Source organism: Miniopterus natalensis, chromosome 7, assembly GCF_054644295.1.
Source record: "Miniopterus natalensis isolate mMinNat1 chromosome 7, mMinNat1.hap1, whole genome shotgun sequence".
Taxonomy (NCBI): Eukaryota; Metazoa; Chordata; class Mammalia; order Chiroptera; family Miniopteridae; genus Miniopterus; species Miniopterus natalensis.
In genome coordinates this window covers 75,996,983-76,010,038 of record NC_142087.1, presented here as the reverse complement: position 1 = coordinate 76,010,038, position 13,056 = coordinate 75,996,983, and the positions used below count along the sequence as shown (strand labels likewise).

General features: G+C 49.3%; 1 protein-coding gene across 2 annotated transcripts in view; it reads left to right on the top strand.

The window, feature by feature from the left end:
• ATP9A (ATPase phospholipid transporting 9A) overlaps positions 1-13,056 on the top strand; it is a 115,273-nt gene that overhangs the window by 25,778 nt on the left and 76,439 nt on the right. For both annotated transcript variants that reach the window (XM_087819167.1, XM_087819168.1), the window contains exons 2-4: positions 283-427; positions 1,787-1,900; positions 10,950-11,058. In XM_087819167.1, the coding sequence (XP_087675293.1) occupies positions 283-427; positions 1,787-1,900; positions 10,950-11,058 (368 nt within the window). The remainder of the gene's footprint in view (positions 1-282; positions 428-1,786; positions 1,901-10,949; positions 11,059-13,056) is intronic.

Here is a 13,056-nt window from a genome sequence, read left to right as displayed (position 1 = left end):
AGTAATAACAGTCTTACCAGTAATAACAGCCAAATAAATAAATTGGGCTTGAGGACAAAGCATCTTTGATTGTGACCCCAGCTTCTTAGGAGCCTCAGTGCTGTGTCCCATCTCCCTGAAGGATGGGGCTCCAGATGTGGCTGTGCTCCTGACCCAGTGAAGATGCCTTGGAGAAAAGCGTTTGGAGGAGGGTGGGACGATGTGGGCGTGGCCGTGACCCTGTGGGCGTGGCCGTGACCCTGTGGGCGTGGCCTTGATGCTGGGTGCTTGTCTTTCCCGCAGGTGCTGTGAGTGGCTGCGATGCTGTGGTGGAGGAGAGCCCAGGCCCCGCACGGTCTGGTTGGGGCACCCCGAGAAGAGGGACCAGAGGTACCCTCGAAATGTCATCAACAATCAGAAGTACAACTTCTTCACCTTTCTACCTGGGGTATGTATGGGCAGGGACCACACTCATTTTTTCTTCCCACACCAAATATATGCAATGGTGCCCGTCTTAGAAGACTGAGGTTGTGTGGCAGATTTTGTGAATATACTGCTGGAGGTGGCTGCTTTCTGTCTGTAAGGCAGTGAGGCTACCTGATTAGTTAGAGTAACTTCACGGTTATTTGGTGTGTTGTGTATGAGAGACAAAAATATATTATGGGGACCTGGCATTATAACCAGAACACTATAAATTTCCCCCCCATCATCACAAAACATATACTGAGCTGTAGGAAAGTTGGGGGATGAGAGTATAGAGAAATAAAAAAAATGCATTTTAAATCCTATCATCCAGAAAAAGAATTTCTGTTAACATTTTTGCTAATGAATGTTTCCATTTTGCTTGGTATGTTACTCTGCAGTCGTAGCACTTTCACGTTAACCTATTCGCATCCATGGACAGGTACTGCTCATACCTTCCAGGAGCGTGTGGCTGAGCAATGACTTAGCTGCCACAGCCTACGAGTGACAGGCCATGTTCACTCACCGCCCAGTGGCTGAGCCCTGCCTGGGTGCATGGGAGCGGCCAAAGCTGCCAGAATCCACCTGTCACATGGGCTCGGAGTCTTCTGTATGTTTTATGGCATTGAGATCATATTGTGGGAATGACAATTTATCTTACTTTAACTTTTTCTTTTTAAATCCTCACCTGAGGATATTTTTACTGTTGCTTTTCAGAGAGAGTAGAAGGGGTGGGGGAAGAGAGAGAAGCATCGATGTGAGAAACACATCGATTGGTTGCCTCCCACAGGTGCCCTGACCAGGGCTGGGGATCGAGCCTGTGACCGAGGTACATGCCCTTGGTTGGAGTTGAACCTGGGACCCTTCATCCCATGGGCTGACGCTCTAACCACCGAGCCAAACTGGCTAGGGCTTACTTTAAATTTAAAAAAAAATCTTTTTTAATACCTGCTTTTTTGATCAATTTACATCGTAAGCATTTCCCACTAAAACCTATCCCTAAAAACAACATTTTGAGTGGCCTACCTGTGCTTACAAAATAGATGGTTTAAGAAATAAAACATAGACGATACGGCTGAAGCTGCCAGCAAGCCCTCCCCACCCCAGAGGTATCCACTGTCTTGGATTCGGTGTTTTCAATGTCCACGTGTATCGTCATTTACATTTTTACGTTTAAAATTGTATTTTTGTTACGTGTAGAACTGTTGAAACGTTACATGAAAGGTATCATGTAAGCTGAGCTCTTCGGCAGGAACGTTTTTTAACAGTCTTCACCCCCCACTCGACCTGCCCGGCCTCATCAGCAAGCCTTGACTGTGCCCTTTCTCTCCTCTCTGCGTTCCAGGTGCTGTTTAACCAGTTCAAGTACTTTTTCAACCTCTATTTCTTACTCCTTGCCTGCTCCCAGTTTGTACCTGAAATGAGACTCGGTGCACTCTATACCTACTGGGTTCCCCTGGTGAGTAGCTCGGCGTTGTTTGCTCAGGGACCTCAGGGCTTTGGGGACAGACAGCCCTTTGTCTCTCTCCCTCCCGCGTGTGGATGGGAGAGCAACCTTTGAAGGGAGGGGACACCCTCAGGCTAACACATTGGGACTCCCCAAAATTTTAAGGTTGAAGCTGCATTTCCTGCATCAGCAGGGTCAGACGGCAGTGAGGCCTGGGCCGTCCATCCCTCTGTGACGCAGCTCCTCAGTCGTCTCAGCAAATACAGTGGCAGGTGAGGAGGACAAGGCCTCCGTCTTCGTGGATTGTGCTATTTGCATTGTTTTCTAAGATCCCGTTTTCTGTTTATTCTCTGTAGAGTATTTAATGTGAGGGCTTTACAAAGTAACAGATTCGGTGCTTTCACGTGTACCAGTGTCACAGAACCGACCAGAATGCCCCTCTGTCCCTTCCCTTGCCTTTTCTTTCTTCCTTACCTTTGGCAAGTGGTGACGGAGCACCTACTGTGTGCCCCGCGCTGTGCTGGATGCTGGGGGTGCAGCAATGAGCAAAACATACAAATGCCTGCCCTCGTGGAGTTGATTTTCAGAGGGGATAGACAATAAGCAGATTAATGAAATTGTTTCAAATTGTGGGAAGTGCTGTGAAGGTAACAAAATAAGGTTATAGCACAGGCGGAGTGTCCCAGGCACACTGAGCGTTTGCGGAGTGGATGAAGGTGCGGTGGGAGGTGTGGAGGGGCAGCCGAGCCAGGTGGCCATGGAAGGCCTCTTCAGGAGGTGATGGCACGGCGAGTAGGAGGGTGGGAGTATCCCCGGCACAGGGAGCAGCCATGCAAAGGCCCTGTGGTGGCCATGAGCTCAGAGCATTGGGAGAACAGAAAGCAGCTCAGCATGACTGGGATGTGGAGAGGGCAGAACTGACGTCTCTTCTTCTCCAGAGACATTATGAAATGTAACTTCTCCTTATTTCTCTCTAAGCCGGACTCGGGAATACTTAGATTCTCTTTTCACAAATATGGTTAAGTTTTTAATTGGAAGAAGATGGGTGTTTTTTTAAAAATTGATTTTAGAGAGAGGGAGCAAGGGGGAGAGAGAGAAACTTCGATTTGCTGTTCCACTTATTCATGTGTATGTTGGTTGCTTTTTGTATGTGCCCTGACCGGGGATCGAACCTGCAACCTGGGCCTATTGGGACGATGCTCTGACCAACTGAGCTACCCGGCCAGGGCAGAAGAAGATTGTTAAAGTAGAAAAGATTTAAGTCCCCCTTAAAGAAACAGAAACATTTTCTTTAAAATATTTTTTTTATTGAGTTGAGAGAGAGAGGAAGGGAGAGGGAGAGAGAGAGAGGAACATCATTGATCGGCTGCCTCCTGCGCACCTCCTGCTGGGAATCAAGCCCACAACCTGGGCATGTGCCTACTGAGAGTCAAACCAGTAACCTCTTGGGGCTGGGATGACGCTTAATCCACTGGGCCACACTGGCCGGGTCAGAAAGAAACTTTTTTTTGTTAAATATATCTTTATTGATTTCAGAGAGGAAAGGAGAGGGAGAGAGAGAGAGAGAAACATCAATGATGAGAGAGTCATTGATCGGCTGCCTAGCCCACAACCCGGGCATGTGCCCTGACCAGGAATCGAACCCCAATCGCCTGGATCCTAGGTCGACGCTCAACCGCTGAGCCACGCCCGGCCGGGCAGAAAGAAGCATTTTTATTGGTGGTGTGTGGGAAACGATGAGGAGTTGCTGCACAGGGGTTTATGGGGTAGAGGGAGCCAGTTGCTAAGGGAGCCGTGAGTGGGTGTCCACACCCTGTGAGGACCACAGTATCAAACAAGTCAGGCCAGCAGCTCTGGCCCTGAGAAGAGATGGGGTTTTATTTCTTCCACACGAGCAATGAAGGTGCTTTTGGAATATGAGGATAGTTCTTTCCGGCCTGAGTCATTTGTGGCTGAGATGTGCTGGGAGCTGAGCAAACGGCTGTCCAGCACCGTCCCTCAGATAGGACATTCCGCCTGCTTCCTGCCCTCTTACACCCCAGCGTTGCGAACTCGGAGGCTGCGCTGATGGAATCGAGCACTGGGAGAAGTGGGGAGCTCCTGTCCCGTCCAGAAGTGGGAGGTGCCACTCTGTTCCATCCGGTGCAAACGTGGACCTGGAGTTGCCTGACCCGAGAGTTAGAAACTTTAGAGGTTTACATGAAATACCCTAATTTTATTTAGTTTTTTAGTTCTACGACTATTTATTACATACTTACTTAAACGTCAACACTGTAAGCTACTTATTTTAAAAAAGTTAATCCGTACTGTATATAAAATATCATTTATCATCACCTTTTAAAAGTATAGTTATTATTTTTAAGCATGTTAAAAAATTATCACCTGAGGATATTTTTTCCATTGCTTTTCAGAGAGAGTGAGAGTGGAAGGGAGGGAGAGAGAGAGAGAAACATTGATGTGAGAGAGACACATTGAATGGTTGCCTCCAGCACGTGCCCTGACCGGGGTCGGGGATCAGGTGTGTGCCCTTGACTAGAATCGAACGCCCCGGGACCCTTTACCCCCCCTTTAGCCCATGGGCTGACAGTGTGCTCCAGTTTTTATGACCGCCTCCCTACCCCCCAACAAAGACAGTATTTCTACATACTTAGTCCGGAAGTTTCTTCACTAAAGCCAGTGGTTATCTCTGGAGCTGGGAGTAGCCTTTTATTTTTGCTTTTGGTTTTACAATACAGAGACATCTGTCTTAAGTCACCTCCAGACCTTTCTAGAAGCCGGAGAGTTACAGGAATCCAAATGGGTCAGAGGTTTGAAACCCTCTAGAACAAAGTTGCTCCCTACTGCAGGGGGAGACCAGATGGGTACTTGGGGTTGAACGTGACTCGATTGCAGGTGCCACCCCTTTTCTTCCACTGGAGCCTGTGATGGCAAACTCCAGGGTCTGCCGAAGCCTTCAGGGATCACAGTGGGGCGAGGCAAGAGGGCAGGCGTTGGGGTGGGGAGGGTCTGGGACGACCTGGCGGGCTCCCACCCAGTTCCAGCCCTGTCTCCTTGCTGAAACAGTTGCTTGGATTTTCTAGGAGAAGGCAGAAGGCCTGACTTTCAATGGAAGCTGCTAACTCACCTGGTTTTCCTGGGACTGTGGCCATAAATAGAAGCCTGGCAGGGTAACAGCAGCTTCTGCCGTCCCGAGGTTTCTAATTGCATCATGGCCCCTTTAGCCAGCCTTTACCAGTGATAGTTTAAGACCTGGAGGGGATGTTTGTCTTGTAGTAGTTCTGGCTTTCTTTCCAGGGACTGCAGAGGAGGGAGTTTGGGGTCAAAGATGAATTAGATGCCATCTCTTTCTAGGTGACTATAGCTGACTGCCCCTAAATGCCCTGGATTTCTGTGCAGGGAATCAGTTTACAGTTCTTGGCTAGAATACATCTTGAAGTGCCTCTGGCCACCCTGAAAGTCCTTTCATCTCAAAGCCAGCTGAATGCAGTGGCTCAGAGAGAGGGCTGCGGAGCCCAGTGGTTGAGGTGCAGGTCTTGGCTGCACTTTGACGAGAAGTTGTGTAATTTGAACAAGTTTTTCTGAGCCTCAGTTTCCACACCTGTAAAACAGGGGCGATCATGTATGTCTGTTTTCTTGGCTTTTGGGAAGATTGAATGAAATGATGCAGGTGAAGTGCTTCCTGGAGCTCCTGGCATATAGTGGTCTCACTTTAATTTTTAAATTCTGCACCAGTGACACTGATGTTCGTTGTCTGGAGTAAGTTTTAGCTTTTAATAACTTTTTTCTTGGTACTAATATATTAGAGGGAGAATTTCTTCCGGAGATAGCTGAAATAATCCGTAACATTGTATGACGTCCCAGTAATAAATCTATTTTCTTTTTTTTAAAAAATTTATTTATCTTTATTGTTGAGAGTATTACAGGTATCCCATTTTCCCCCCTAATTGATCCCCTCCACTTCGCTCCAACCCCTTCCCCAGGCCATCACCCCATTTTTGACTGTGTCCATGGGTTATGCATATAACTTCTTTGGTTAATCTCTTCCCACCCTCCACCCCCCTTCGCTCATCCCTCTGAAATATGATCGTCTGTTGCCTGCGTCAGTGTCTTTGGATCTATTTAGTTCATCAGAGTCTTTTGTTCATTAGCTTCTTCTTAGAGAAGACCCTTCAACTTTCCTGTAGTGCTGGTCTGGTGGTGATGAACTCCTTTAGCTTTTTCTTATCTGTGAAGCTCTTTATCTGACCTTCAATTCTAAATGATAGCTTTGCTGGGTAGAGCAATCTTGGTTGTAGGTTCTTGCTTTTCATCACTTTGAATATTTCTTGCCACTCCCTTCTGGCCTGCAAAGTTTCTGTTGAGAAATCAGCTGACAGTCATATGGGTGCTCCCTTGTAGGTAACTAACTGCTTTTTTCCTGCTGCTTTTAAGGTTTTCTCTTTGTCTTTAACCTTTGGCATTTTAATTATGATGTGTCTGGGTGTGGGCCTCTTTGGGTTCCTCTTGTTTGGGACTCTCTGTGCTTCCTGGACTTGTAAGTCTATTTCTTTCCCCAGGTAGGGGAAGTTTTCTGTAATTATATTTTCAAATAGGTTTTCAATTCCTTGGTCTCTTTCTTCCCCTTCTGGCACCCCAATAATATGAATGTTGGGCCTCTTGAAGTTGTCCCAGAGGCTCCTTATACTATTTTCATATTTCTGGATTCTCTTTCCTTTTTGCTCTTCTGGTTGGGTGTTTTTTGTTTCCTCATGTTCCAAATAGCTGATTTGATTCTTGGCGTCCTCTACTCTACTGTTGATTCCTTGTAAATTATTCTTCATTTCAGTTCATGTCGCCTTCATTTCAAATTGGTCCTTTATTATGTCATTGATTTTCTCAATTATTTTCGTCATACTCTTACTAATATCCTTGAGCATCCTTATAAACAAAATTCTGAACTCTGTTTGCTTGCTTGGATCTATTTCATTTAGTTCCTCTTCTAGAGATTTCTTCTTGTCTTTCCTTTGCGACATGTTTCTTTGCCTCCACATTTTGGCTGCTTCCAGGTGTTTGTTTCTATGTATTAGGTAGAGCTGCTGTGTCTCCTGGAATTTGTAGAGTGGCTTTGTGTAGTAGGTGTCCTGTAGGGTTCAGTGGCTCAGCCCCCCAGTCACCTGAGCTGGGCCTTCTGGGTGCTCCCCTGTGTGGGCTGTGTGCACTGTCCTGTTGTAGTTGAGCCTTGGTTGCTGTTGGCGTCACTGGGAGGAACTGACCCCCAGGCCAATCGGCTGTGAGGACCAGCTGCAACTACGGCCAGAGAGCTGCTGTGCTGGAGACACCCCTATTGAGCAGGATTTACTTCAGTGGAGCTTTGATGTTCACCAGGTGCGCCCCTTGAGTGTGTCACTTGTGGATGTGGTAGGGTTGTAATCCAGTGAGGTCAAGTCTGACCATTGGGTGCACTGTCTCTGGGGCCTCCCGGGAGGTGCACAGTCAGCCTGTGCCAGTGCCCTGCCCAGGGCCGCCCAGCATGAGCCACACAGCAAACCATAGCTGGCTGCTACTTGTGCTGGGCTTGGAGGTGCCCAGGAGAGGCGAAGCTATGAGCCAGTGCAGCTGCCGCTAGTGCCAGGCCTGGGGCCACTTATCGAACTGTATGGGGCAGCTGCTGCTTGTTTGAGAGATTTTAAGAAAGTCCTAAGCATGAGGCTCGAGAGGCCACTTGCACAGAAAAGCCCCTGGAAAGGGCCTGGATGAGCTGCAGGTGGGGAGGGGCGGGGCCTCCGGGAACCACGGGGCGGGGCCAAAGGTGTGAGTCGGGAGCTGGCGATTCAAATATGGCTCCTGCCTGCCGGCTGTGCCGGGAGGACTCGCCAAAGGGGCAACGGCCTCCGCCAGCCCTTCTGCCCGGGAGGAAGCCGCCCTCCAGCTCTCCCCCGGCTCCAGGCAGGTTAGTTCCTCCCCGAGTGTCCCGGGTCCTTTCAGGCTGCTGCCCGGCGCTGGGCTCAGAGGGAGCGTCCGAGTGAGTCCGTGCCGGGCCCTTTAGGAGGAGCTGCTGGGCTCCCGCAGCCTCCGCGACCCTCAGGGACAGTCCCCCTGGTTTCACAGCCCGGAGTTGTGGGAATTTATCTTCCTAGCCCTGGAGCCCTGGGCTGGGGCCTGCTGTGGGTCTGGGACCCCTCAGTCCTCCGGAAAACCTCCGCCGCTGAGATGCCCTCCTGGGCTTAACCCGCAGCACCGGGTGTGGCTTGAGGCCACATCTCTGTGATTCAGCCCCGATCCACCTGCATCTCCCCCATCCGCCCGCTCTCGGTGCTCCTTTAGTGCCCTGGTTGTGGGCCTTCTGTGCAGCCAGATCTCAGGAGGCTCTGAGCGACGGTGGGTCTGTATTTTAGTTGTGATTTTGATGTGGCTGCGAGAGGCGGCGGGTGCGGCTGTCACCTACGTCGCTGTCTTGTTTTTCCATAAATCTATTTTCTTTAAAAAAATATATATATCCTTATTGATTTCAGGGAGAGAAAGGGAGAGGGAGAGACAGAAGCATCAAGTAATAAATCTAGGTCTTTGTTACTATGGTATAATCTATACACCATAAAACGCACAGGCACGAAATTTTCGATTCAGTGAGCGCTGACCTTCGTCAGCACCTGTCCGAATACCACCTCAGGAGTCAAAACAGAGAACATTTCCATCACCCCAGAAAGTTCCTTGTGCCCCTTTCCTGCTAACTCTTCCCCAACCAGAGACACCTGCTTTTCTGATTCCTATCTTAGGGTTAGTTTTCTTTTTCGTAAATCTATCTTTGATGTACAACGTTCCCAAAAGGCTTATTAGCACCTTCACAATTGCTTGTGTGTGCGTTCTGATCGCCAGTGGTTTCCTTTACAAGCTCAGCTAGTAAACCCAACCCCCCCCCCCAAGCCTCTTTCTAAATATCTGTGCGTGTGGAGGAGCTCCGAAGTTGGATGGTTGGAATTCATTTCTGGACTGCATTTGCATCTCTTTGTAAATCAGCTTCTAGCCCAGGGGATGGCGAGTCCTCTAGAATTAATGAGAACTGCGTGTTTGGGGGCGGGGGGGTAGGTGGGTAGGATAAACTTAGGAGGCCGGATTCATTTGCAGCAGGGAGGTTAGCAGCTTCTGTCTTCGTATGAGCACACCCCTCCCACTGACATCGGTGGGACTCAGCCAGGCCCAGGCAGGGAGAAAAGAGAAACCGGAACGTTTGAAAACACAAACAGCAACAAAAACCTGGGTTCTGGCCCAGAACAAGACAGCAGGGTGGAGGGTGGGGCTCTGCAGGCCGGGCCTGTGCTCTGCTGGGCCCGGCTCTCTCTCTCCTCCATACGTGATCTGGTTATGCTTTCGTTCTGAAATGGGCCCTGCAAGAGTGTCCTTCATATCAGATTGGAAGCGGGAGGCAGGAGGAGTCTGATTGTAAAGATGTCTGGGGCTTTGGAGGCGGTTCACAGAGCAGCACCTCTCTGGCTAGATTTACATAGTAGGGAATCTGTAAAGAGACTTAAAGTCCTTTGAATCTAAGTTAACGTATTTCACGGGGTCAACAGGATGAAAATGAAATGAACAAGGAATCCCTACTCCTAACCTCTGTGGTGGTTTTGCTCTCTGTGGTTTTGTTTTTTTTTAATTATTTTTAAAAGTTTTTTTGATTTTAGAGAGAGAAACAGTGATGAGAGAGAGTCATTGATTGCCGGCCTCCTGCAAGCCCCCCACTGGGAACTGAGCCGGCAACCCAGGCGTGTGCCTTGACCAGGAATCGAACCACGATCTCCTGGATCCTAGGTCGATGCTCAATCACTGAGCCACGCTGGCCGGGCTGCTCTCTGTGATTTTAAGAAAATGACTTTAAAAGGAGGGATGACAAGGGCATTTTGTAAGAAAAATGAATGAGGCCCTGGCCGAGTGGCTCAGTTGGTTAGAACGTGGTCCTGATACGCCAAGGTGTTGAGTGCGATCCCGGGTCAGGGCACATACAAGAAGCAACCAGTGAATACATAAATAAGAACAGCAAAACAGTGTTTCTCGCTCTCTCTCCTTCTCTTTCCCTTCCCCCTTTCTCTAAAATACAATAAATTAAAAAAATTATCTTAAAAAAAGAAAAACAGAAGAACGAATGAATGCTCTTCCCTTTGTGGATACGGGAAGAAAAGTCCGGGTGGAAATACGTCCTTGCTGTGGGTGACACACACACCAGCCCCCACTAGAGTTTATGACTTGGGGTGCCTGACTCAGGAAGACCAGGCACTCTTAAATTTTCTTTTTATTAGTTGGCACTCACACAGTGAATAGTTTGTAATGTTTTCTTTATAAAAATTTAGGACAGATAGAAGTCTCCTTCAGTCCCTGCCCACCCTTCCTTGCCCCTGCCTGGCAGAGGACTCTAACCAGCGTGGAATCTGTTGTTTCTGTGAGCGGTGTTGCATTGTGTGCTCTGGGGGCTGATCCCCCCTCTGGCCCCCCCGCCCAAACACGCATCCTGGTGTCCATCTCACAGTCCCTGCCCACCTGGGTTTCTCTAGATGCAGAACAATATGGCTGTTAAGAGCGAGGACTCTCGAGCCAGATTTCCTGTCTTTAAAATTCCTGCTTATCTCCTGGGAACTTTGTTACTGAGCCTCTCTGTGCCTCAGTTTCCTCATCTGTGTAGCACAGTGATCTCAGTAACAGGTAACCTCGTATGGCGAACCTCGCAGTGTTTGAGGGCGGAATGCACTAGTGGATGGAAAGCACTTCAGAGGGCGCCCAGCACGTGGCGAGTGAGATACAAATGTTAGTGGTCACCATCCCTCAGCCATTGCCTGTGGGTGGACAGTGTGGGTGTTTCTCTTAGAAACCCCGTGGAGGTGGCGAGGGGGGTGTCCTTGTACACGTGCGTTGGAGAGTGTTCCTCCAGGGTGTGTGTTTGGAGACGCTCCGAGAAGGGGGCTTGCTGGGTGGGGCGTGTGCATTTGGGATAATTAACGGGCCCTGCCCTGCTGCCCTCTGGCCTTTCCTGTCCCCTGGCCCCAGGAGAGGAAGGTGGGTTTCATCGGGGCTCACCCCCTGTGCCCTCTTTCCGCAGGGCTTCGTGCTGGCCGTCACTGTCATCCGGGAGGCGGTGGAGGAAATCCGATGCTACCTGCGAGACAAGGAAGTGAACTCCCAGGTCTACAGCCGGCTCACAGTGAGAGGTCAGCGTGGGCTCCGCGGGGCTGCCGGCTGCTGCCGGGCCTGGGCTGCAGGCTTGCAACTCAATCATAGGTCCTGACAGTCAGGGAGCAGAGTTCAAGGCCTCGGGCCGGCGGGGGGTGTGGGTGCCTCGTGGCGGGACAGTCACTCAGTTGCCCAAACCAGGGAGGTCAGCATGCTCCCCCGGGGCATGGGGAGATGGGGGGGCTGCATCCCCAGGTTGCCAGGCACTCTCAGAGATGCTCCTGTCCACTGACTTGCCCATCATCAGCCCGGAATTGAATTCTGTGCTTTTGGCATCCTCTGCTTGCTAATTCCTTACCCTTATGGGGCCTGGCTTTGGAAGGAAGGAGTGCGCCCCGGCCCCCTTCATGTGGGAGGCTGCGAACTTTGTCCTACATCTCTTTCCAAGGGAGCACAGCTTTCAGAGATACTCTTTCAACATTAAAAGACTAATGTTACAACTTTGCAACATTAGTTTCATTTATTTATTTATATACTTTTAGATTGAATTTTTATTGACATACAAGATTAGCTACATTCGTTTTTAAAAAGGCACCAGAGTTACACAGATACTGCATCTGTGAAGATTTCTAAATCCTCAGAACTGAAGAGTGGAGAATCTGACCCAAAGAGAAGTGACCAGGTAGCCTTTAGTCGTTGAGCCCCTCACAGGACACCTGCATGTTAAATGGTGGAATTTAAAACCCACCCCAAACCCGGCGAAACAACCCAGCCAAGGTTGACTCGTTTCCAGCTTCCAAGTCTACAGTAGATTTCCTGTGAGGTTGTCGTCAGAAAGGAGAGTTACTGGGTGCAGTTCCCTAAGGTCACTGATGCCCCAGGGATTGAGAATGTTTTAGGAGAGGCTGCGGGGATAAGAGCTGTGCCTCGCCTGCGGGGAAATGGAGAATTTGGAAAGTGACTGGATGGATGCGGGTGAGAGCTGACCCTGAGCCGGGGCGGGAACTGTGTGTGTTCAGCGCTTTAGTCTTCTGAAGAGGCTGGCCACCCGTGGTTTCAGGGTTTTGAGTAGAATTTTCCTTTTGGGAAAAAGGTCAGAGGAATATGTTTTGACCCCCTCCCCCGCCCCCCAAATTTTCTTTTTGAAAATTTGACAGAATTCCTTGAGGGCATGAAAGTGTTTTTTTTTTTCTGTGCACTGTAGATTTTCATAGTTGGCGGTCTTAACACTTCTCAAGTCTCTTGGAGAAGGGGGACTTTAGAGTTGGTATAGAAACAAATGTCTTTTTATTGCTAAACCACTGTGTTTAGGACATTTTGTGAACTAAAGAATGAAAACCCAGTGTAATCTTTGCAAAGGCAGGTGGCTTGGGCTTTCCATGTGGGTACTCAGAAGATCCCTCTGGAAGGCGTTGTGGTTCCTGTATATTAAATCTTCCCTTAAACATGCTCCGACTATAACATTTAAAATGCTTGGCAACCGACGAAAGCCTCATGTGAGAGGGTCGGTGGCTCTATTTAGAGCTGGCGAGGAGGGGCCTTGGGATGCCCTCCATTCACCCGCCCAGACGCCTACCCTCCTTTGATTTTTTTCGCACTGCGATTGCTTTTCCCGGGAATGATTTTTCTGTCTCCCCTGAAGATCCCCTTCTCAGCCGCTGCTTGAACTCCACTCAGTACTTGAAAAGGTCCTGAGGAGAATTGGCAGATGGCTCTAGCAGTAAAAAACGTGTCTTCCTTTGTCCGTCTCCTTCTGTGGCCCGCGGTTTCCATTGTCATGCCAATGCGGCCGTGGGGGCCCCGGGAGCAGAGCTCTGAATATTAACCCAGGCCCCAGCCCCGCACTTTGTTTTGAGAGCCCCCCTCCCCCAAAGGGCACCGAAGAAACTGTCAGCTGGAAAGTGATGGAGGTCAGTTTAGTTATTTGATATACTTTGGGGGGGGGGAGGGGAAGGGCCAGAGAAAGAATCCCAAACTGGAAGATTTCAGAGGGAGAGAGAAAGAAAGAAGCCTTTTTTGACCTTACCTTACTGTTT